At 46.8% G+C, this 23,100-nt stretch overlaps 3 protein-coding genes across 5 annotated transcripts; 2 read left to right on the plus strand and 1 right to left on the minus strand.

Moving 5' to 3' along the window:
- The first annotated feature begins 1,160 nt into the window (after nt 1-1,160).
- Nucleotides 1,161-5,305, plus strand: LOC123407493 (protein DETOXIFICATION 27-like). Its single transcript, XM_045100634.1, has 8 exons — nt 1,161-1,547; nt 3,015-3,556; nt 3,721-3,807; nt 3,913-3,969; nt 4,070-4,308; nt 4,425-4,543; nt 4,646-4,732; nt 4,920-5,305. Exons 1-8 carry the CDS (start codon nt 1,260-1,262, stop codon nt 4,965-4,967), a joined length of 1,467 nt encoding a protein of 488 aa, XP_044956569.1. The 5' UTR covers nt 1,161-1,259; the 3' UTR covers nt 4,968-5,305.
- A 755-nt stretch (nt 5,306-6,060) lies between these two features.
- Nucleotides 6,061-10,544, minus strand: LOC123409802 (craniofacial development protein 1). Of its 3 annotated transcripts, XM_045102674.1 has the most exons (8): nt 10,438-10,544; nt 10,081-10,157; nt 9,926-9,999; nt 9,739-9,803; nt 8,417-8,497; nt 7,161-7,285; nt 6,864-7,046; nt 6,061-6,584 (listed from the first exon to the last, which is right to left on the minus strand). In XM_045102674.1, the coding sequence occupies exons 5-8, from the start codon at nt 8,484-8,486 to the stop codon at nt 6,210-6,212; spliced, it is 753 nt and encodes a 250-aa protein (XP_044958609.1). In that variant the 5' UTR covers nt 8,487-8,497; nt 9,739-9,803; nt 9,926-9,999; nt 10,081-10,157; nt 10,438-10,544; the 3' UTR covers nt 6,061-6,209. The 3 variants fall into 3 exon arrangements, with proteins under 3 accessions (XP_044958609.1, XP_044958610.1, XP_044958611.1); XM_045102675.1 differs by lacking the exons at nt 10,081-10,157; nt 10,438-10,544 and having other exon boundaries at nt 9,926-10,018; XM_045102676.1 differs by lacking the exons at nt 9,739-9,803; nt 9,926-9,999; nt 10,081-10,157; nt 10,438-10,544 and having other exon boundaries at nt 7,161-7,322; nt 8,417-8,503.
- A 4,667-nt stretch (nt 10,545-15,211) lies between these two features.
- LOC123407797 (probable LRR receptor-like serine/threonine-protein kinase At1g56140) lies at nt 15,212-23,100 on the plus strand. Its single transcript, XM_045101016.1, has 17 exons — nt 15,212-15,322; nt 15,407-15,569; nt 15,681-15,752; nt 16,216-16,287; nt 16,551-16,622; nt 16,767-16,838; nt 16,925-16,996; nt 17,298-17,369; nt 17,453-17,521; nt 18,147-18,215; nt 19,013-19,078; nt 20,313-20,381; nt 20,482-20,526; nt 21,388-21,449; nt 21,728-22,110; nt 22,231-22,417; nt 22,582-23,100. Exons 1-17 carry the CDS (start codon nt 15,214-15,216, stop codon nt 22,767-22,769), a joined length of 1,842 nt encoding a protein of 613 aa, XP_044956951.1. The 5' UTR covers nt 15,212-15,213; the 3' UTR covers nt 22,770-23,100.

Consider the following 23,100-nt stretch of genomic DNA (forward strand, 5'->3'; position numbering starts at 1 on the left):
TTCGAGCTGACTGCCGTGCCAGCTCACCAGAAGATCCTCTAAATTGTTGCGGTTTGCTTTTTACGTGGTAATAAGTGTATCAATTATAACATAACAGTCGACATGACAAAAATGAAATGAAACTAGAACATCTTTGATCTTGATACCAATGACCGTCTTCTGTTTCCGACACCATCACAACAATCAGTGAAAAAAAATGACGGATTATCTCTTCATTAAAACTCGACGCGGCTCCATCGCTGATATATGCCTTTGCGGACCTTGAAGATGGCTCAGCACAAATGAAGCCCTTGTTGTTGAATGAATCAGACACGGGCAACACCCTAGACACGTCATTGAACTCCAGATCCAATACCCCGCCACTATTAGTTAATACGTCGAAGGAGAAAACCGTACGTGTCGTCCATGAAACCAGTACATGTTCGAGCCGGTCTTGGACTACCTCTCAATCTCCAAGCCGACGCTGGAGCAAACGTCGTCGCAACGGTGAAGCCCGAGAACACAGGTCCACCATAAGGATTCCGTCATCGCCACATCATCCTTGCTTGAACATGCTGGTTTCTAAATCCAACCCCAACCATAGGACCGAATGGCTTCGTTAGAAAAGATACGGAGAATCTTTATTCAACGCCGTCATCATCGTCGCCAAAAGCAAGACGATGAACGAACTAAAAATCCCAGACTACACGGAATAAAAACACTCCACATATGTGGATCCGATGACCCTCCTCGCCGCCGACGACGGAGCTCGCTAGAGAGGGGGGGGGGGGGGGGCGTTAGAAAAGATTAGCCTTCTCCTGAGAGCGGCTAAGGTTCGTTGCGGTTTCTCTGACTGGCACGTACTCTCTGGCCGGCCGGGCGGATGGGTGTGGCAAAGCACCGTGGCCCATGGTTGGTTGGTGCGTGTGCGTGGATGACACCGGCTCGATCGCGCGCTATGGACCGCGTACTCCTTACTAGGACGTGCTGGCCGTCCACATAAAATGTCATGTATATATACTCGCCGTCGCAAAGTTCCGTCGGTATACGCCTGCTACCGTATGTATGTATGGCAGTGCCAGGCGCGCAGCGCAGGTGTCGCCAGCTCCACATAAATGAGGTAATTAAGCACGCGCGGGGCGGGTATATACTCGCCACCCGATCGATTCCACCGCAAGCACACACGCAGAAGGCAGAAGCAGACCACCTGCAGACCAGGAAGAGGCCGGAGGAGCGAGCTCGCCTCGCCGGCAGAGGCCAGAGCTGCGCGGTGCGGAGCCATGAGAGGGGACGACGGGGGGGAGGAGGAGGAGGCGGCGGCGGCGGCGCCGCTGCTGGTGCCGGTGCCGCAGCAGGGGAAGGGGGGCGAGGGCGGCCGGGTGGCGCGGGAGTGGTGGGAGGAGTCGAAGCGGCTGTGGCGGATCGTGGGGCCGGCCATCTTCCAGCGGGTGGCGCTGTACGGGATCAACGTCGTCTCGCAGGCCTTCATCGGCCACATCGGCGACCTCGAGCTCGCCGCCTTCTCCATCGCCTCCACCGTCATCGCCGGCTTCAACTTCGGCTTCCTGGTAACCATAAGCATTCATCCATCCATATGCGTCTCCTTGCTTGCTCGTCGACGCATGTCTTGATTGAATTTGGAGCATATAATTAGATCAGATCTTAATTAGTACTTACTAGATTAGAGGCATATGTACAACAGGGTCGTTCCAAAAAGACAGGGGACAGGATCGACTAGGCTAAGCCAGGAATGCGTGACGGCATTTGGTTGGTTACCAAATTGGTTTGTAACTTTGAACCAGACGACAGTCGACGTACCTTGCACTTGCAGTGCGGCGTGTAAACTAGTGCAGGCTGGTCAACGATAACGCCGAAAACGCGCGTATCCTATCGAAAATCAACACGCCCCAGCTCGTGCCAATCTTCTGGATACATGGCTTTCAGTACATGCATACATGTCGACCACTACTCCTCCTCCATCTCCGGCCATTTTCCCAGACGCGCGGGGCACGTGGTTGTTACTTAGGCCGACGACTGCGGACTGACGAACAGGGGTGCAGCCGTGCAGCAGCATCGCCGATTCGCCGCCAGCAGCTTTCAGATCTTCATTTCGACCGACGAACAGGAGCGATACTGTTCTTTGAGGGAGACGGACGGCGCATGCGGCCTTCGTCCTTCACGATTGCATATATTCTGGTGTCGCATTTCAATTCATTTTGTGTGGGCTGTAGTAGCTGTCTGCCGACACGGACGGCCAGGAGTTGTCATCCGGATTTCTTCACACAGAAAACTCGTCGTCGTCGTCGTCGACTGTGCACCGCGGCGTAAAGCTGCATACTAGCTACCCAACTTACACAATACAGAAACATGCCGACCACCATCCCGTTTTCCTGCTCGCGCGCGGCGCGGGGATCATGCATATATGTGTGGTTGCTGCCGATACAGCTACAGCTACAGCCACCGTAGGAGTAGCTTTCAGATTTCAATCTCGTAATTAACCCGGTCTTTGCTATTTTAAGGGAAGGAATCGTAGTAGGGGATTCGATTTCGATATTCAGCGTCGCTTTCTGTAGCTGTCTGCGGTAACATTCAGAGATATGTTGCTCTTTTGCAAGCCAGAGGAAGATGAGCCGTGCGTGTCCTAGTTGAGTTGAGCACATGTTTGTCGGAACGAATAAATGCACTGATCGGCGCCCCGATCGGCGGCCGCTAGCTGCCGCGGTACGTACACTGTATCCTGCGCAGGTGTTGTGTCCACGCCCTGACACCAATCAGGCGTACTGGGTCGTGGTCACCGTCTGCACCTGTTGGTCCAGTTGGTCATGGCTCACGGCATCACATAGCCATCTCGTACCATCAACACGAGTAGGACTGTTTAATTTCTTCGTCACAGTGAAAATGTTTGGTAAAAAGAAGAGAAAATCTTCATGGCTCAGGCTATATATATGGTGGAAAACTGATGTGATGTAATGCATGATGTTCATCAATGGCCGTGGTCGTGAACTTCCTTGTGTTTCTGGTGGTGACAAGCGCAGCTGGGCATGGCGAGCGCGCTGGAGACGCTGTGCGGGCAGGCGTTCGGGGCCAAGAAGCACCACATGCTGGGCGTCTACCTGCAGCGGTCATGGATCGTGCTCTTCCTCTTCGCGCTGGCGCTGACGCCGACATACGTCTTCACGGAGGACCTGCTGCTGCTCCTCGGCCAGGCGCCGGAGCTGTCCCGCCTCGCCGGCAAGATGAGCGTGTGGCTCATCCCGCAGCACTTCGCCATGGCCATGCTGCTCCCGCTCACCCGCTTCCTGCAGAGCCAGCTCAAGAACTGGGTCACCGCCGCCACCGCGGGGGTCACGCTCGCGCTCCACGTCCTCGTCACCTACCTCCTCGTCACCCGCTTCCAGCTCGGCTACGCCGGCGTGGTCGTCGCCGCCGACGTCGCGTGGTGGGTCGTCGTGCTGGGGCAGTTCTTGTACGTCGTCTGCGGCGGCTGCCCGCTCTCGTGGAGGGGCTTCTCCGTGGAGGCCTTCGCCGACTTCTGGGACTTCATCAAGCTCTCCACCGCATCCGGCGTCATGCTCTGGTGCGTCCCTCCCTCCCTCCGTCCATTAGTTTCTTCCGTTCATTGTTATATATACGGTTACTTATACCAGCACTAGCACTAATTGGTTGGAGTACAACAAACAAACAAGTGTATATGGGAATTAATTCTTTCTGGCTCCTTGACATCTCTTTGCTACTTTTCAGCCTGGAGAACTGGTACTACAAAGTGCTTGTGTTGCTTACGGGGTACTTGCCAAACGCTGAGATCGCCGTGGACGCCCTCTCCATATGGTATGCGCGCGGTAGTACAAAACTTCCCCTTTCCAATCCTCGCTTCTTAAAGTGCTCCACAACAATATGCGTTCATTTATTGTCGGCTGAAACGTATATATGCAGCTTGACGATCAACGGATGGGAGATGATGATTCCCATAGGGTTCCTGGCGGCCACTGGGTACGTTAACGCCAACCGAATTCACACGACTAGCGCCGCATTGTGTGTCATTTGGCCCGAGTAATTAACAGACGGCGAATTCGATCTGCCGAAAATGCAGCGTGCGGGTGGCAAACGAGCTCGGCGCGGGCAGCGGCAAGGGGGCGCGCTTCTCCATTGTCGTCTCCATCACCACCTCCGTGGTGATCGGGCTCGTCTTCTGGTGCCTCATCCTCACCTACAACGACCAGATCGCGCTCCTCTTCTCGTCGGGGAAGGCCGTGCTCGACGCCGTGCACAATCTCTCCATGCTGCTAGCATTCACCATCCTCCTCAACAGCGTGCAGCCCGTACTCTCTGGTACATACATACATACATTTCCTTCTATATATATAGCTCGAGAAATGCCACTGAAGCTCTACTACACGCTTGTGTTGTATTCTCCTGTAACTGTGGGCGGTTGCATTGCATTGCAGGGGTGGCTATTGGTTCTGGATGGCAAGCATTGGTCGCCTATGTCAACATCGGATCCTACTACCTGGTCGGGGTGCCGATCGGGGTCATACTGGGCTGGCCACTCGGATTCGGAGTTCGGGTAGGGAATTGATGGATCATCACAAGGATGGAGAAACAAAAAAAATGAGAAGAAGAAGAAGAAAGTTTGCATCTTCTGATCGTTCATGGCTAAATTCTGCAGGGAATTTGGTCTGGGTTGATTGGCGGGACCGCTGTTCAGACGCTGGTGTTGGTCTATCTCACCATGAGATGTGATTGGGACGATGAGGTACGTGAGAGCTCCATCATCTTTTCTGCTCTCTTTCTCTCTCTCTATATATATATATATATATTTATGTCTGTCTGATTTATCTTGTCATGGAATTCAAGTCTATTAGGTATCTTCTTTTCTGTTATCAGTGTGAACAATCTTTTCCTTGTTCGGGTCTTTTAGCTCATTGCTTGTGTGATTGCAGGCCAAGACCACCAGTGCACGGATGAGAAAATGGGCCAGCACAAAATGAGAGCTACTCGACAATATTCTTGTCAACTTTCAGCTCCCTTTGACATAGGGGAAAAGGAGCTCGGCAGCAGGAGGTTCAGAAGTAAAAACGTTCAGAATATGGGGAGGAAGTAGTTGAGAAGAAAATGCGGGCGTGTGTTTCGCTAGGGAGCAAGCATGCCGGCGGCCTGTTTCTCAAGATATCCGTTGGTCACGAAAATTCAGTGTGGTATCAGAGAGCTCAAAACCATGTATTTCTACGATATCTAAAACCATATGTAGTACGAAGAGAAAAGGAGGAATGTGGTATAAATTCAAATTCCACCAAGACGAAAGCAAAACATCGAGACGTTGATTTGATGGACCTTGCTTTATTAGTATATATAATCCTTAGATGTTCGTAATTGCACCTGTCACTCATGACCTGTTTTCTGCATGATTCACCTGATCAGATCATAACCGCTAGATTTTCGTAACTGTGCGCAAACAAATCACATCGAAGAAACAATTAATATGCAATTTTATCCAACATTTTTGCAATTCTCGGACAGACGACAATTAGTGAAATCCCTGTCAACTTCTCCACCAGAAATGTGCAGACCCAAAAAATATTAGTGTTAGTTTGTTTGCCGTACTCACGTCTCTCTCTCTCTCTCTGCGTATCTCCATTGCTATGTGAATACAAGCCACCATCACTTTGTGCTTCTGTACGGTCACCAGCAGAAGTTACATTTGATGAAAAAAGTTACTCCGTCTGCTCATTACTCTTAGGTTTCTATAGCAAGCGCCAAACATGCATATTTTTAGTGGAAAGATCATCAAAACAAGATTGCAGGCCATCTTGCCAGTAACGTGCTGGTTTTCGCAGCAACTGTGGATGAAATTCTGAAGAAATATAACTATGAAGATATCACGCAAGTAAATTTCTTTTTGATTTACTAGAAAGGGTGGGTAGATCGAGAGATGAAGCTAGGAAGATTCACTAACCCTTGGTCCTGATGCAGTTTCAGAAACGTTACCAACCCTAGCATGTAAGAAAAAAAAAGGATTGAGAAATCCATTCGCATCTTCTTCATTAGCGCTCGATTTTATTTTTGATTTTTGCGGGACATCACTCACATTGACCAGCTGATTGTATATAATATTAAGAGGACAAGGCATCGACGAAATAATGTCTTTACCATTATCTCAAAAGAATCTCTACCAAGTACTCCAACAGAAGGTAAAAGTGCTGCCAGCATGATAGCAATTTTCATCAAAGCCCTTAGGCATCATCGTCCTGCATACTCTCGCTCTTCCGCTTCGCCATCAATGACAACCGGGCGTCTCTCTCGAGCTCATACTCTCTGTAATCGGCTCTCTTCAAGAACGACTGCCGATCAAGGTACTGGTTCGAGCTCTTCTTGTATGCCCCCAGCTCCTCCTCCACGCCCTTCTCTACCTTATACTCTCCCCAGTCTTTCTTCGTCTTGTCCAGGACACTCAGCTTCTGCTTCTTCCTTATCTGCTCCAGGATATTGTCCACAGCAGACGGTGCAGCACCCACTGCACTGGCCTTCTCAACCGCTTCCTTTGAATCCGCATCTACGAGTTTCTTGATTTCAATATCCTTGCCAGCAAAGTCCCGTACCTCGGTTATCTATTGGATCATACAAAAAAACTAGAATATTAGAAACATCATGTGGAATCAGATGCAGAAATCATACAAAGTGTCACAAGTTTGTCATCTGTATCCACAATTATCAGGGTCGTTCCAAACTTGTTGCCTGTTAAACTTAAGCTACTCTACAGGAATGGACACGGAAAAGCAAATAAGAATGTAAGAAGCAACGGCAGTGACGGTACAAATTTTTAGATGGAAGCTTCACTTGGACTTAATAATATAAATAATTATGTGATGATGACAGTACAGCTTTACCTCCACTTTCCCTCTTCCAGATGCAGCAGTGGCGGCATCTTTAACAGCTGCAAGAGCATTTGCCGCAAGTTTTTTGGTATCCTCGCTTGTTTTCTGTTGTGTCTGTTGTTGCTCATTTTTTGGGACTTGATCATTTGCAGAAACCTTTTTTGGTGGAAGGCCCAGAATGGTCATCCAATTATTCTACAGGATTTAAGAAAAGAACTGTTAAAAAATAAGCCTACCATAAATAGAAATATAAAACATAACAGTTTGAGCATCAGCTTGCCATATGGTTAATACCAGAAAGATACTCACATTTGTCGCCTTGGTTTTCTTTTCTTTTGCTGCCGTTTTGAGCTTAACCATTGCAGGTTTGGGCATCTTCGCAGGCAAACCACTGTTCATTTTCTTCCACATATCCTCCACACGAGATTTTTTGTCTGCCAAAAAATGAAGCTTCACGCCATGTGCTTATCTCTACAAAAGCATTTGTAGAATAAAAACAACAAAAATATGCATAAGGAACAAACAGGCATGAGATGCTACACTGCTGTCAAAAGTTCAACACGGGCCATGCATCTGAGAATATCGTAAGTCCAGTTCTCAGAAATAGAAACAGGTGGCCTACACAAGTTCATGTTCACTTCAGGACAAACAATATTTAAAAAAAAAAAAAGTTCATGTTCACTTTCTTCTATTTCTCCTTGACTGGTATTTTGCTATCCATGCCTACTTGTCATTAACAAATTAAGGGACCAGTTATTAACATGATGTCCCAGAATGTGTGCGTTCAAACTTGTCTAACTTTGGATGATGTTATATTGAAACTTATTTAGTCTGGTCATGTGGGCCAGTTCTTTTGGCAGCTTAAAAAATAAGCCACCACCTCCCAAGCTTTTCCCAGAAGTCGCCTCTCTTATTCACTGGAGCTTCTAAACTAGTTATGGGACAACTAATTTAGAAGTCTCAACAAATTTTGGAGGCGGATTATGTTTTAAGCTGGAGAGAGGCAGCTTATCTTTTAAGCCACCTATTAGAACTGGCCCTAATATTCATGGAAAATATTCCATAATATCACAAATTCATACAATTTTACTAGCATAGTCACATGAGAACTAATGCTAAAGCTGCATATCAGATACCATGTCCATGTCACAAATGGAGGGAGTAAAAGATGAGGAAAATTCAAAGGCAGCCAAATGGCTAACGGTTACTGTTAGAATTGAATCGCTCAACTCCTGGTACAAATGTTAGAACTGAATCACTCAGCTCTAACCCCCCCACCCCGTACTCACACATACACATGATACACACACATGTGCTCTTTGTATTTTATTTATGCTTTAGAGGCAACATCCTGCCACAAGCTTAGTACTTTTTAAACACATACACAGGGCCTCAATATATAGGCTGCCCAAACCGACCCAGCTACAAACAAACTCAAGCAATGGATATCTGGCAGCATTGGTTAACAGCTAAGCCACTCTGATTGATGTCTGGAGAAACACCAACTTTATTTTGCAATTCAGAGAAGAGAAAATCAAGCATGGAGATGAATTAATAGTACAGACCAGTATCGTGAGGCTGCTGCTCTGAGTTGTTAGCATCTCCCGAAGCTGGCAGTGTTTCATCTGCATCCATAGCCTTGGACCCTGGCATTGACATAAACAATATGAGAATTACTCGAGTGACTGTTAATTGGAAAAGAAGGCCCACGCTAACAACAATGTTTGGGGTTTGATTAGGCTTCAGTTGCACTATCTGGCAGCTGCTGAATGCTGAGTATTTCAACAGAAGTTTTACATTTTATGATAAATCTTTGCAGAATGATTTCTGAGTAAACAGAAAAGAGTCACAGAAGATTTGGAGCTCAATAGTTGTAGCAAAAGGAAATGAAATATCTGAGGAGTAAACAAAAAAGAAATAATACTAAGAAGACGCACACTTGCACACTCCTCTGTCCTAAAATGGAGTCATCACGAGCTCACTCCACTGCTATAGAAGAAGATCACAACAAGGAGAGAAGAACAAATTCACAGATTTTTCAGCTACCCAGTTCCCATAATTTCCTGACTTGATGAACAACAGTTAATGTTTGGCTCCATCTTTCTGGAACATTTCAAAAAGAATTAAAAAATTCTTCTGGCATATGAACATGGATGCAGACACGTTGAGATTTTTGGATTACAACACATATAATCTGTGATTCATTCACCTCACACAATGTATAAAGAACAAACTGGAGTAGTAGTTCACATGAAAATACTTATTCTCTGTATCGAGTTACTACTGATAATGTGTACGGGGCTGTTTGGATTACGCCCAAGATTGCCACGCCAAATCGGGGCGAGCGAATATTTTGGTGCAGGAATCGGCCGCCCTCGTTTCGCCCTCGCGTGGGCGTGAATCTGAACTACTTGACCAAAATATTGGCAAGGAATCGGAACCTGGGCTTTGATCCAAACACTATCATATCCAATCAGTCAATGCCAAAATCAAGCAACACGATCCATATAATTATAACATCATTAGCACTTGACGATATCTACAGAGCAAGAGGTACAGAACCACCTTCCACTTTCAATACAGATGCGCTATGAAATTAAGAATGCAAACAACACATGACCATGCACACAGTTCCACCATTTGTACAGACACATTAATTGAATCACATCAAACTTTTCTTCGAAGAGAACAGACCAAGAACTGACACACAGTCATTGCATCACGAACATACATGAACTGGAACTTGGTTCTCGGATGACCCCCCCCCCCTTCTTAATTTATTCCTGTATTTCAAGCATTCTTGCATACAAGGGGTCACATCAAAGACAGGAACTTCATCTACTAATCAGTAGGCGGTAGCTAGTGAGAGATGGTAAAAGATTTGTACCTGAAGGCTTCGAGTCTTCTTGCGGGAAATGGCAGGCAATCGAATTGGTAAGGAAAAGCAAGAACCTGAAGATTGCAAGAAGAGAAAATAAATGTATCAGCAAGAAATTCATCGAATCAGGGAAACCAGAGTCAAGCCCTTATTGAACTCTTGGCAAAGGAACAAGAATGCAAGACTGAGAGCACACCTCGAAAGCAGTTCTTGTTTGCTCAACCCGCTTCTTCAGGTTCCGCAATGGAGATTGAACATACACAGTGGCAACTGCGCATTGGAGATTCAGTAAAAACAGATTCTGCACAAACAATCGGAGTAGCTGAATCAAGATAGACACAGGATTCATACCTTCAGGCTTCACTTATGGGCCTCTTCCAAGAATTGGGAAGCGACCAAATTGGTGAGGAAAGGCAAGAACTCGCAGGCTGAAAGGAGAATGTGAAGAACGGATTAGAAAGAACTTCATAGACTCTGGCAATTAGTCTATGAAGAATGTGAAGAAGGTAGGAATCAGAGGAGAGGGAGGGCTCCATGAAATCAGAGGAGATGAAGGGCGCCGTTCGACCCAGCCGCCGCCGCCGCCTAGGGTTTCCAGGTCGGGCGAGATGGGGAGGGGCGGCCAGGGGTAGGGGCGAGATGGGGAGAGGGAGGCGGCTAGGAGAAGGTGGGCGGGGAAGAGGAGGAAGAGCTGGAGATGGAGCGCACCTGGGCCGGCGGCGGCGGCGAGGAGCTGCAGGTCGCTCGAGCCTGCAGGTCGCTGGAGGCTGGAGGCCGGAGGCCGGTTCGGTTCGATTCCGCGAGATTTCCTGGCTCGAGACGTCGGAATCTTTCGCTGCTCGCTTCGCACCCGCGTGGATTGGCTCGGAATTGGGCGTGTGTTTTCGGATGCAAATTCCTAGTACAACCAAACAAAAGAATTAGGGGCTCAATTCTATAGATTCCTTAATTCCATGCTCAATTCTATGCAACAAAACAGGGCACACAAAAAAAAATCTTCAATCCCTGTGTGTCAATGAAGGGTGTTTTCCCCTTGATCTATGTACTGCCCTTGTAAAAGGAAGAGAGAACAAATTCAATTTTAAATCTAAAGTGTCTAATCACATCATCAACAGTCTAAATACGTTGTCAACAAAATTGATTCCTTGCTAACGAAACCCCCACTAATCCCACCGCCAATAACGAAGCCCCCATGCTTCATCCGGAACAGAAGTCCCCAATGCTGTGTGTGGATGTCTGTATTCGAGACTTGTGTATTGAATTTGTTCCATTTCTAATTCAGAGCCGAAATTGTAATGGACATGATTACGAATTCACGTGTTCGGTTGCTCATGGAATCGGGCCACGCATCTCAATACCAAATCCTGTTCAGAATTTTTAGTCACACAACCATGCATCATTCAATCAATAGCACAAAATCTCAAACAATATGACTAGCACAAAATCTCAATCAATACCACACAATTTTTAGTCACATATCCATGCAGACCATATCTTAACTCAGCCTCCAGGGGTTCCCCTTAGCAACACCTGCAAAAAATAAACATGTGTTTCAGTAATTCATGGGACCAGAACAAGGGATGAGAACATCGACATCACATCAGGGGAGCAACAGAACAAGGGGAGAGAAGGAAGGGGCTCGAGGGAACTGGATAAGAAGATGGAAGAGGAAGGGGGAGAAGATGACAGAGGAGAAGGGGAAGAAGGTAGGCGGGATGGAGGTGCTGCGTCGGAGCAAGGTGGCCAGGATGGAGGTCGCCCCGGAGCAAGGTAGCCGAGATGGAGGTCGCGCTGGAGCAATGTGGCGAGGATGGAGGTCGCGCCGGTGCCGACGACGATGGCCACATCCAGGGGTTGCGCCGGCTCGCGAGGCAGAGGAAGGAGCGCTGTAGGGGAGAGGAAGTGGCGGCAGTCGCGGAGGCTTGAAGGTCCGTCGCCACCGAAGAGCGGAGGGGGAGGAAGGTCATGGTGTGGGGATCCATACCGGCACCAGCGCCGGCTCCTGAAGCTTCGCGACTCGCGGGGGAAGGGAATGGGCAGCTCGCTCCCAGACGTTTTGCTCTACGGGACTAGGTCAATTCGAGCCAAATTGGAGGGGAAGAAGGCAAGTGGGATGAAAGTGTTGCGTCGGAGCAAGGTGGCCATGATGGAGGTCGCGTCGGAGCAAGGTGGCCTGGATGGAGGTCGCGCTGGAGCGAGGTGGTCGGGATGGAGGTTGCGCCGGCGCCGGCGACAATGGCCAGATCTAGGGGCTGCGCCGGCTCGCGAGGCAGAGGAAGGAGCGCTACAGGGGAGGGGAAGTGGCGGCAGTCGCGGGGGCTTGAAGGTCCGCCGTTGCCGGAAAGAGAAGGGGGATGAAGGCCATGGTGTGGGGATCCATACCGGCGCCGGCGCCGGCTCTTAAAGCTTCGCGACTCGCACGGGAAGATAAGGGGCAGCTCGCTCCCCACGCGTTTTGCTATACGGGACTAGGTCAATTCGAGCCAAATCGTAGGGGAAGAAGGTAGGCGGGATGGAGGTGCTACGTCGGAGCAAGGTGCCCAGGATGAAGGTCGCACTCGCACCGGAGCAAGGCGCCCGAGATGGAGGTCGCGTTGGAGCAAGGTGGCCGGGATGGAAGTCGCGTCGGCGCCAGCGACAATGGCCAGATCCAGGGGATGTGCCGGCTCGTGAGGCAGAGGAAGGAGCACTGCAGGGGAGGGGAAGTGTCGGCATTCGCGAGGGCTTGAATGTCCACCACCACCGGAGATAGGAGGGGGAGGAAGGCCACCGTGTGGTGATCCATACCAGAGCCGGCACTGGCTCCTGAAGCTTCGCGACTCGCACGGGAAGGAAAGGGGTAGCTCGCTCCCAGACGTTTTGCTCTACGGGGCTAGGTCAATTTGAGCCAAATCGGAGGGGAATAAGGTAGGCGGGATGGAGGTGATGCGTCGGAGCAAGGTGGCCAGGATGGATGCCACACTGGAGCAAGGTAGCCAGGATGGAGATCACGCTAGAGCAAGGTGGCGGGGATGGAGGTCGCGCCGGCGCGGGCGACAATGGCCACATCCAGGGGCTGCGTCGGCTTGCGAGGCAGAGGAAGGAGCGTTGCAGGGGAGGGGAAGTGGCGGTAGTCGCGGGGGGCTTGAAGGTCCGCCGGCACCGGAGAGAGGAGGGGGAGGAAGGCCATGGTGTGGGAATCCATACCGGCGCCGGCTCCTGAAGGTTCGCGACTCGCACGGGAAGGAAAGGGGCAGCTCGCTCCCACACGTTCTGCTCTACGGGTCAAGGTCAATTTGAGCAACATCGGATGGGAAGAAGGTAGGCAGGATGGAGGTGCTACGTGGGAGCAAGGTGCCCAAGATGGAGGTCGTGCCGGAGCAAGGTGGCCGGGATGGAGGTCGCGCCGACGATAATGGCCAGATCTAGGGGTTGCGCCGGCTCGCGAGGCTGAGGAAGGAGCGCTGCACGGGAGGGGAAGTGGCGCCAGTCGCGGGGGCTTGAAGGTCCGTCGCCACCGGAGAGAGGAGGGGGAGGAAGGCCATGGTGTCGAGATCCATACTGGCGCCAGCGCGCGGCTCCTGAAGCTTCGCGACTCACACGAGAAGGAAAGGGGCAACTCGCTCCCAAACGTTTTACTCTACGAGACTAGGTCATTTTGAGCGAAGTCGGAGGGGAAGAAGGTAGGCGGGATGGAGGTGCTGTGTCGGAGCAAGGTGGCCAGGATGGAGGTCGCGCCGAAGCAAGGTGGCCGGGACGGAGGTCACGCCGGCGCCGGCGATAGTGGCCAGATCAAGGGGCCGCGCCGGCTTGCGAGGCAGAGGAAGGAGCGATGTAGGGAAGGGGAAGTGGCGGCAATCGCGGGGGCTTGAAGGTCCTCCGCCATTGGAGAGAGGAGGGGGAGGAAGGCCATGGTGTGGGGATCCATACGAGCGCCGGCGCAGTCTCTTGAAGCTTCGCGACTGGCACGGGAAGGAAATGGGCAGCTTGCTCCGAGACGTTTTGCTCTACGGGACTAAGTCAATTCGAGCCAAATTGGAGGGGAAGAAGGTAGGCGGGATGGAGGTGTTGCGTCGGAGCAAGATGGCTAGGATGAAGGTCGCGCCCGAGCAAAGTGGCCGGGATGGAGGTCACGCCGGCGCCGGCGACAATGGCCAGATCCAGGGGCTGCGCCGGCTCGCGAGGCAGAGGAAGGAGCGCTGCAGGGGAGGGGAAGTGGTGACAGTCGCGACGGCTTGAAGATCCGCCGCTACCGGAGAGAAGAGGGGGAGGAAGGCCATGGTGTGGGGATCCATACCAGCGCCGGCGCCGGCTCCTGAAGCTTCGCGACTCGCACAAGAAGGAATGGGGCAGCTCGCTCCGAGACGTTTTGCTCTACGGAACTAGGTCAATTCGAGCCAAATCGAAGGGGAAGAAGGTAGGCGGGATGGAGGTGTTGCGTCGGAGCAAGGTGGCCGGGACGGAGGTCGCACCGGAGCAAGGTGGCCGGGATGGAGGTCGCGCCGGCTCCGACGACAATGGCCAGATCCAGGGGCTACGCCGGCTCGCGAGGCAGAGGAAGGAGCGCTGGAGGGGAGGGGAAGTGGCGGGAGTCGCGGGGGCTTGAAGGTCCGCCGCCACGAGAGAGACGCGATGAAAAGATGATCAAGGACGCAAAGTGCGTTCGGTGTGAGCAATCAAAACTGACAAATTCGCCAGTTATCTTTATCTTTTTTTTAAAAAAAATTATCGTGTTTTCACACTCTTCTGTTTGGCACATGCAAGAGTCCTTGTCAATCAAAGAGAGCTCATAGATTATTTTGGAACAAAAACCTCACGAGCTGATCAATCAATAAGTCTAAAATGTGCAAACCAACCTGTAATTGAATGGTCAGCGAGACCGTGGTATTATCAAGCCATGAGAGTTTAATTCCTGATATCCTCAGCCTATCAGGGTTTAAATATTGAATGCCCGCATTTATTTTTGTACTTATTTCAGGATTTCTAGCGACGCGTTTTCATTGGGAGTAGACGTTTTCATCATCGATGAGGTGTTTATAATGACTTCGTGAATTTTAAGATTATAAGTCGACTCATTTTTTCGAAGGTGTTATAGAAGTGAGTGTATGCGCGTATATATGCGTTTGGGTTTGTAGTGTGTTGATAAAAACGAGTTTAAAATGTTTTAGCCTTTCCCGCACGAAAAGGAAAAACCCGACCAAAATGTTTCCCCAGCAGACGCGCTTTCCATTTCCGGCTCGTTTTACAGGCGTTGCTCAAACAAAACTCAGACCAGCGCCGCCGCGGCCGCCGCCGTCGGCCGGAATCCGATCCCCGAGGTAGGTAGCCACCCCCCTCCCGAGACCCGGCCGTCCACGACCTCGTCCCCGCTGCCGCTCGTGTCCCCAGACCCGCGCAACGGCGCGAGGTCAAACTCACGCTCCAAAACCCCAAATCCTCCTCCCCAACCCAATGCCCCCACCCCTCCTCCTCCGCCCCAAGTCAACCCCTGCCTCCCCCACGCCCATGGCTCCGCTCCCCCTCCCCCTCCTCCTCGCGCTCGCCGGCCTCGCCGTCGCCGCCGCCCAGCCCTTCACCCCCCCACCTCAGCAGCAGGCCACCGACGCCTCCGACGGTAAATCCGCTATCCCGCTCTCCTTACCGAACTGGAATGCCCGCGGCCTCACAGATCTCTCTCCGCCCCCTCCTCCTCTCGCAGCGGCCGCCCTGCGCGCGGTGTTCCAGCGGTGGGGTCTCGGTTTCGGCGCGACGGTGAACCTGGATCACCCGTGCGGGACGCGGGACTGGCCGGCATCCTTCGCGAGGAACGCGTCCGTCGGCTGCAGCTGCGACGGCTCGCCCGAGTGCCGCATCACGCACCTGTTCGTGCTCCCTCTTCCTCGCTCGCTCGAAGCCTCTGGCCGCTTAGTTTTCATTCAGCTTTTCGGGCGCCTCTTTGCGTGTGGATTGACGGGTGGCTCTGGATGATGCAGGAACGTCACCGGGTTCTCGAATCTGACCGGGATCCCGCCGGAGCTCTTCAACTTGACGGAGCTGGTCTCTCTGTGAGTTGTGGCACTGATGTCTGTTACTATGCAAACTGCTTACTCTAGGAAATGCTAGAATTAACCTGCTGTATTGGTTGGAATGTGTATCATGCTAGTAACTACGTCTGACTAAGCACTCAGTACTTTGTTGTTGCATCGTAAATTCGTAATGATTTACTGCAGAATATATATATACGGTTACTAAAAAGATTAGGTATAGAACCAAGGCCTCCATGCCTAACATATATACTCCTAAAATGATTAGGTATGGAACCTGTCTACATGTACACAAAACCTTCTACCTTGAAACCTAACTATTGTTGTTTAAATTTGATACAACCTGGTTTAGCAACAACATAGTTTTTTCTTTCTTTCTTGCATTCTACACTCTAGCATCAATACCGCAAAGAGGCTACACTTGTGTGGTTATAAGAATTATCAATATGATTGATAGCCACTTACTCATCGTTTCCTCTTGTAGGGATTTGAGCAATAACAACTTAAGTGGTTCAATACCTCAAGAAGTTGCCAATCTCTCCAAACTACAGACATGGTGATGAAATCTTTTACTTCCCCTTACAAATGGATTTTAATTTATTAATAACCTCATTGTTAAGTTTTCTTGTAATTTTTCATCAATTATACCTGCATTGCAAATTCATCTTGCTGAACTAGTGCATATTTGTTACATCTTACACAAAGAATTAGTTATACTGCAGAAACAGTCCGTACTCAGACAGTCCCAATTGCAAATTTATATCTTGGCAAGGACTTTTATTATGCTTAAAGCTGATTGAATGATCTTCACTTAGCCAGGCGCTTCAACAACAACAAACTCAGTGGGCTTTTACCTAATGAATCTTCACGTTTAGGGAGTCTTCAATCCCTGTAAGTATGCCTCATTTCCTTTTATTTTCTCATATACCAAGTAAAAAGCTAGTTAATTTGGATTAAGTCAATTTGGAGAGTACTAGATCACGCGGAGCATGTTCAAAAAGGAAAGATTAAGTGACCATGCAATTACTTATGCAGGTGGATGTTCGATAATTATATTGAAGGGCAACTTCCAGAATTTATTGCAAATCTTACCAATCTCACAGACCTGTATGCATAAGTACTTGATTATTTTCATTAGGTACATCTACTTCTTTCTTTGCAGTTTTCTTAACTAATGCACTTTGTCTTGCTAGGAGAATATATGGAACGAAACTCCGAGGACCTATTCCAAAGAACTTCTCTAATTTGACAAATCTGAAAATTCTGTAAGTCACTCCGGTGGTTTCCCTTATTAAATACTCCTTCCGTATCCTAAAACGTCTTGCATTTGTTTACGGAGGGAGTACCAAAGAATATAGGAGCGCCCTCATTTTTTTTTATCATACCATGCTCTTAAGGGAGCAACACAAAAGAACAAAAAATACACTTAACTCTTGGTAATCTCTGGAGTTCTGTTCACCATATTCACTAAAAATCAGTGACGTACAATTTGCTAGAAGACACGTGAATCTCTTTTTCATATTAATAAATAGTTCAGTCTTGTGTTTAATAGGGAGTTTTTTGCAGAATGCTTGGTGATCTTGATGGTGGAAATTCTACTTTTGATTTCATAGCAGATGAGACAAATGTTTCAATATTGTATGTGTGCAATTGTCATGCTGAACTATATTTTGGTTCCATGCTTAGTATAAATTATTTACTAATGTTTTTCTGTTAAGCAGATCATTGAGAAATTGTGGAATTGGCCAGTTTCCTAGTAATCCCCCAAATCTACGCAATCTAACATACCTGTGGGTTTTCTGAAACTTCTGCTTGAATGCATTGCTTTTGTTTAACAATGGTTGATAGTAGTATACCTTTTAAAGTTCCGATGATTTAAGACAGTTATCCTATAATATGATGCTACTGTCTTAAATATTAATATTATTATAGCTCCAGACATTGTTTTCTATCCTGACTTTATATGATGCTATTATTATTATCTATCCCCAGCATCTGTGGTCAAGCATCAATAAGCTAGTACCTCTGTTCCAAAATAACTAGCCTACAAAAACGTCTTACATTTTGATACGTAGGTAATATTGGTTTAGTAGATGAAAGACTCTGAACAGTTTTTACACATACCTTCTAACCTGGCAATATAGTGTATTACCCGGAAAATTCGTTTCAGACGTTGAATTTATCAGTTTAACAGTTTTGAACATTTCTTTTCATCTTCCCGATGCAATGTTGACCTGGGAATTGTAAAATGTTCAATACGCTTTACAGCCATATATATTTTATCTTCTACTTAGCCTTTTTGTAATATCTGGAGGAAGCTATGCATGGAATAGATCCTTAATGTTAAAGCTTCTACATTTTACTGGTATTTGATAGTTATAATTAATCGAGTTCGTGGATGCCTTATATATGCAGAGATTTGAGGTCAAACAACTTATCAGGCTCAATGCAACAGTTGCGTCTGTTTAGCACTTCAAAGTACACGTGAGTTCTAATTGCAGACTTACAATCCTGGTATCATCACAATTTCAGAAGTATGAATTGGGGTAGCTTATTTGCGTAATAAAGTTGGCAGTGTTTTCAAACAAGTTTTAGAAATCCTTGTGCACATGGAGCAAACTGCTTCAGGGAATAATAGACCCCTGCCGATTTATAAAAAACAATGGAGTTAATCAACAGTTTTGACTTCTTCCAACTTCCAACACATATACTTTTTCACCTTTTAAACTGTTATATTGGCCTCATAGCTCTGAGCCTACACAAGATAGGTGGCAGAAGATGTATTTCATTTCACCTTTTCCATCTCAATCTCTTCCATGCTAGATGCCTTGCTGGCCTGTGTTTCTGCCCTGGTTTTCCCTGTCTCCTTGTCTAGTTTAGCATACATATATTGCTATTTGATTCAACTGGAGAGGTTTAGTCATGCAAGGAATATGGCTTCAAGTGTATGTGAAGATACTATCATCTCTGTTAATCGTTATATCTGTTGGTAATAATTACTTAATTAGTCAATATTGGTACAGCCTGATTCAAATTAATTTGTGTGTATTATGGTCTATTTATTCTATGGTTGATGAACCCATGCTTCAAGCATCTCATTTAACATTCTGATATGCAGTAATAGAAAAGGAAAATGAATCGGAGTGGGTTGGGAGGGCTCGATGGGAGCACTTTATTGTAGTCTTATTGCTGTTGTATTTACCTCCAAGTTCTAGTCAATGCATCAATTTTTGGACTTTATCACTTATTTTTGCTTAACTAACGAATTTTCATCCGTCTAGATATGTGGGTGAAAACAACTTTAGTGGAAATCTGCCTTCTGAAATTGTTCAATCATCACGTGGTTTGTAAGTATGTTCATTTGTTCTGCATTTGTACTTGCTGATGGATATCTTTTGCTTATACCGAAGATTCCCCAATTGTATAATGCCTCTCAAGATAACATGCCATTAAAGTCTTACATAAATTTTTACCATATCATATATCATGTACATCCATTTTCTGTAGCATAGCGCATTCATTGTACTCAGAAGAATAGCAACTTTTTGGGCTGCATACTTAGCAATGGTGCATCACATCAACTCATATTGACTGTCCTTGTGTTGTAGTGGAAAATATTGTCACCTCAGGTTATAGTTAGCATGGATGCTGACGTATCTTGAATTGTGATACCATGTTAATGCGTGAGAGATATTGCACAAATGGGATATTTGTATTGCATCAAGGCCCAAAGTTATAACATATGAAACAGAAGAGACAACTCTTGACTTTGACTACAAAACCACTTATGCCCCTAACATACACTTGCTATTACAGTCTTACACTACTACCCTTAGCACTTAGATCTGATCAAACTTGGAACATAACACAGCTAAACATTTTTTACGCAACAACCGAGATAGTGGCATATATTAAACATGGGATCTTTGAACTACTGGATCTGAAGTGGTCTGAGTGGCTTTGATTAAATCAAGGAGATTTGCAAGATATTTATTGAGATTGGTAGGAATTGGATTTGTGGTAGCAAGCTAGCAGCTTAGCACGACCTACTGTTAAGCTTCATGCACTAACCAACGCAACCAAAAGTCCGAACTAATGGAAAAGGGCCAGGCAATCCACATATACACTTCTACATCCCTCTCACATGTGACGCGGGAAGTCAACACGTGAATAGACTCAGAGATATGGCTCAGGAGGCCTATACGTGGACACAGAGGGGGGCAGCAGAATTTGTTTGATAAATTGCGAAAGCCAGGACTTGAACTCAAGACCTTAGCCCTGATACCATGTTAAGCATCATGCACTAAGCAAGTGAACCAAAATTCAAAACTAATGGAAAGAGCTAAGCAATCCACATATACACTTGAACACTAATTACACGAGCAATCTCAGAATTATTGAACTGCAATATGTTCGAAATCAAGACTGGGGCATTACAGTTCCATTATGTGCTATCTTTTGGCTCTACAGTGGCATACTCGGTTATCTAATTCTTCAAGATCAGCATATAATTCTTTTTCTGCAATGCACTCTGATCTTAAACCTGTCTAACTCTTCTGAATATTGGTCTAAACTCTCCAGGGATGTTTCCTATAATCCTTTTCTTAATGGAAACCTTCCTAATAATCCCGCTGATCGGAATTGGTCAATGTATGCAATTCCTTACTTTAACTCATTATATTATGCATTGATTCTAATAGCTAAATTGGCATCTTTACTTATTCTTTTGCAAACATATTCTCCTGCATAGAAACTATATCGGGACTTCAATTGCTGCAAGCAGAACAATTAACAGGTAATCAGCATTTTAAACTTTGATTGGTCCTTGTGCTTTGATATTGTACTGAACACTGCAGACATTGGTTTCATATAGTATAATGGAGGGGGGGGGGGGGGGGGGGGGGGTAGAAGCCCCCCTCCTGATGCTCTAACAAAAACAAGTACCAACTTCATTGCTGTTTCTTGCCAACAGTTTTTTTTTTTATTGTGAATCTTCACTTCCTACCTATTGTTAAAGATTGAGTGTGAAATATCATATTTGTGAATATGAGAGCTTATGTAACACCATTGATCCAGAAAAAATATCATATTCCCTTGCTACCCCGTTTATTGTAAGCTTCTCAGCATTCAGTTTTTTTTACAGTAAGAATATTAAATAATGCAATCATTTCGCTCCTGTAAGGTTGTGGCGAGAATAGAAGGGCCATGAAAGAGGAGATCAAAGTGCTACTCCCTCCGTTCGTTTTTACAAGACGTTTTAGACAGCTGGATTTGAATTGTTTAGGGCACTGTCTGAACTGGCTAAAACATCTTATATAAGTGAACAGAGGGAGTACCATTTTTCCTTCATTGTTGATCAACGGGTCTACATATGCAGTAGATTTTAAAAAAAAATGCAGTAGAATTTTGTTACAAGTTTGGCCTATCTTTGCAATTTAGATAATGTCCTGGGATAGAATAATTGGAAAGTTTAGGAAACTTTCAACAAGGGCAATGACGGGAAATAGGTGTTAACATTGATGATGACCTTTTGGTACTTCTGTATGCAGTTGTGAGCTTGTCCTTGTAATTTGCAGTAGAATTTAGTCTTTGTTATTTTAATAGCATCCTTCTGCTTCATATTTCTCACTCTGCCGCATTGCCTTTTAATATGCAGTGAGAACCTTACTCTCCTGAACTGTCTCCACATGAAAGAATGCAACAGAAAATTCTACACTAGTAAGTTATAACAAAGCTTCACTGTTTGATATTTGAAGACACAGTTCTTGCTATTGGGCTTCCAGTACTCAATTAATCATGTATTTATAGCATCAGTTACTTGTGGGAAATTCTATGCACTGGGTCTGTCCTTTACTTTATTGGTGTACATATTGTCATGTACAAGGACATGTTAAATCTTGTAAAATTGCACTTAGATCCTGTCACTTCAGAACCTAACATGTGTTCTACAATCCACACTAATGTCTACTTATCCCTCATCTGGTGATCGACTGCAGATCCTATAACTTCCTTCGCTGTAAACTGTGGTGGCAAGCAAAAGATTTATCCAGATTCATTGCCCATTACCTTCAACGATGACACCAGTGACCTTGGAGCAGCAGGTTTTCATGTTAATACTGACAGGCAATGGATAGTTAGCCATGTGGGTTCTGATCCTTTTAGTGACTCTCCTGGTACCGTAAATACAACTCAAGATATTCTGGGAACAGACATGCCCGACCTCTATCAAACTGCAAGGACATCAAGAAGTGCTTTGTCGTACTATGCGGTTGGTTTGTTGAATGGGAAATATACAGTTCAACTCTTCTTTGCAGAGATACTTATTGACAGCCAGTTATATAATGGGACAGGAAGGCGTTTGTTTAACATTGATATTCAGGTTTGCTCTCTCTCTCTCTCTCTCTCTCTCTCTCTCTCTCTCTCTCCCTCCCTCTCAAAATAAGATATTTACTGCCTCCAGTTCATATCAGCCAAACTGAAATTGTCTGATTAACTGCAGGGTCAGAATATCAAAACCGATTTTGACATTACTAAGGAAGCAGGGGGGGTCAGAAGACCCACAAACATAACTCGTGAAGTGACTGTGGATAACTCAGTACTTAAGATACATCTGTATTGGAGTGGACGAGGCACATGCTGTATACCATACGAAGGAGCTTATGGGCCTCTGGTGTCAGCAATAAGAGGCAAGTATAACTACATTACATATACTGCATTCGGCTTATATCACTCTTTTTATGTGACAATACGATCCATATGTTGCGTTTGATGAATGTACCATCAGTAGGGATCAGTAGGCAATGAGGACAGCACATTGGCTGACAAGGATAAAATGCTCAATTTTCTGCAGTTTTTCGTCCTGAAAAGCCAAACAACAGCCCCCCACCACCGCGGCCAGTGTCAGCGCCGAGTGATGACAAGAGAAGAGGAGTGGTCGCGGGCATTGCAGCCCTGTGTATAGCTGCGGCGGTGATCTCTTCGTCCGTCGTTTACCTTTGGTGGAAATGGGTTGCACTGGTAAAGCATCCAAATGCATGAGGGGGGATCAGATGTGCATAGCATGTGAATTAGCCTATGTACTGTATCATATCTTCACCTAGCTTGGTTGGGGGACATGGACGCCTGTACAGGAAAACTAGCGTGAAGAGGAGAGCAGCATTGGTGTACAGTTCGGTTTACGGTCAGGGTTTTAGGTCTGTAGCTTTGTTTTATTTTCCATCCATCGATTGTAACTTGTAAGGACCACTCTAGTCATCTCCATTCTTTATTTGTTCGTTCAAACTTATTTCCATGTAGTGCTGCCTTGTTGAATGAGTAATTAACACATTGAGGTGTTCTTTGGAATGTGAAATTTCTTGTACGTGCTTGA

Source organism: Hordeum vulgare, chromosome 7H (genome assembly GCF_904849725.1).
Source record: "Hordeum vulgare subsp. vulgare chromosome 7H, MorexV3_pseudomolecules_assembly, whole genome shotgun sequence".
In the NCBI taxonomy this organism is placed as follows: domain Eukaryota; kingdom Viridiplantae; phylum Streptophyta; class Magnoliopsida; order Poales; family Poaceae; genus Hordeum; species Hordeum vulgare.

Excerpts from the sequence above, each read along its gene's own strand:
- LOC123407493 (XM_045100634.1), top strand. The coding sequence starts at position 1,260 with ATGAGAGGGGACGACGGGGGGGAGGAGGAGGAGGCGGCGGCGGCGGCG. Across the intron at positions 4,309-4,424 it reads CGTGCAGCCCGTACTCTCTG|GGGTGGCTATTGGTTCTGGA; the intron begins GTACATACATAC and ends ATTGCATTGCAG. Across the intron at positions 4,733-4,919 it reads GATGTGATTGGGACGATGAG|GCCAAGACCACCAGTGCACG; the intron begins GTACGTGAGAGC and ends GTGTGATTGCAG.
- LOC123409802 (XM_045102674.1), bottom strand. The coding sequence starts at position 8,486 with ATGGATGCAGATGAAACACTGCCAGCTTCGGGAGATGCTAACAACTCA. Across the intron at positions 7,286-8,416 it reads GCAGCAGCCTCACGATACTG|ACAAAAAATCTCGTGTGGAG; the intron begins GTCTGTACTATT and ends ATTTTTTGGCAG. Across the intron at positions 7,047-7,160 it reads AGAAAACCAAGGCGACAAAT|AATAATTGGATGACCATTCT; the intron begins GTGAGTATCTTT and ends TAAATCCTGTAG.
- LOC123407797 (XM_045101016.1), top strand. The coding sequence starts at position 15,214 with ATGGCTCCGCTCCCCCTCCCCCTCCTCCTCGCGCTCGCCGGCCTCGCC. Across the intron at positions 16,997-17,297 it reads TTGACAAATCTGAAAATTCT|AATGCTTGGTGATCTTGATG; the intron begins GTAAGTCACTCC and ends AGTTTTTTGCAG. Across the intron at positions 22,111-22,230 it reads TGTTTAACATTGATATTCAG|GGTCAGAATATCAAAACCGA; the intron begins GTTTGCTCTCTC and ends GATTAACTGCAG.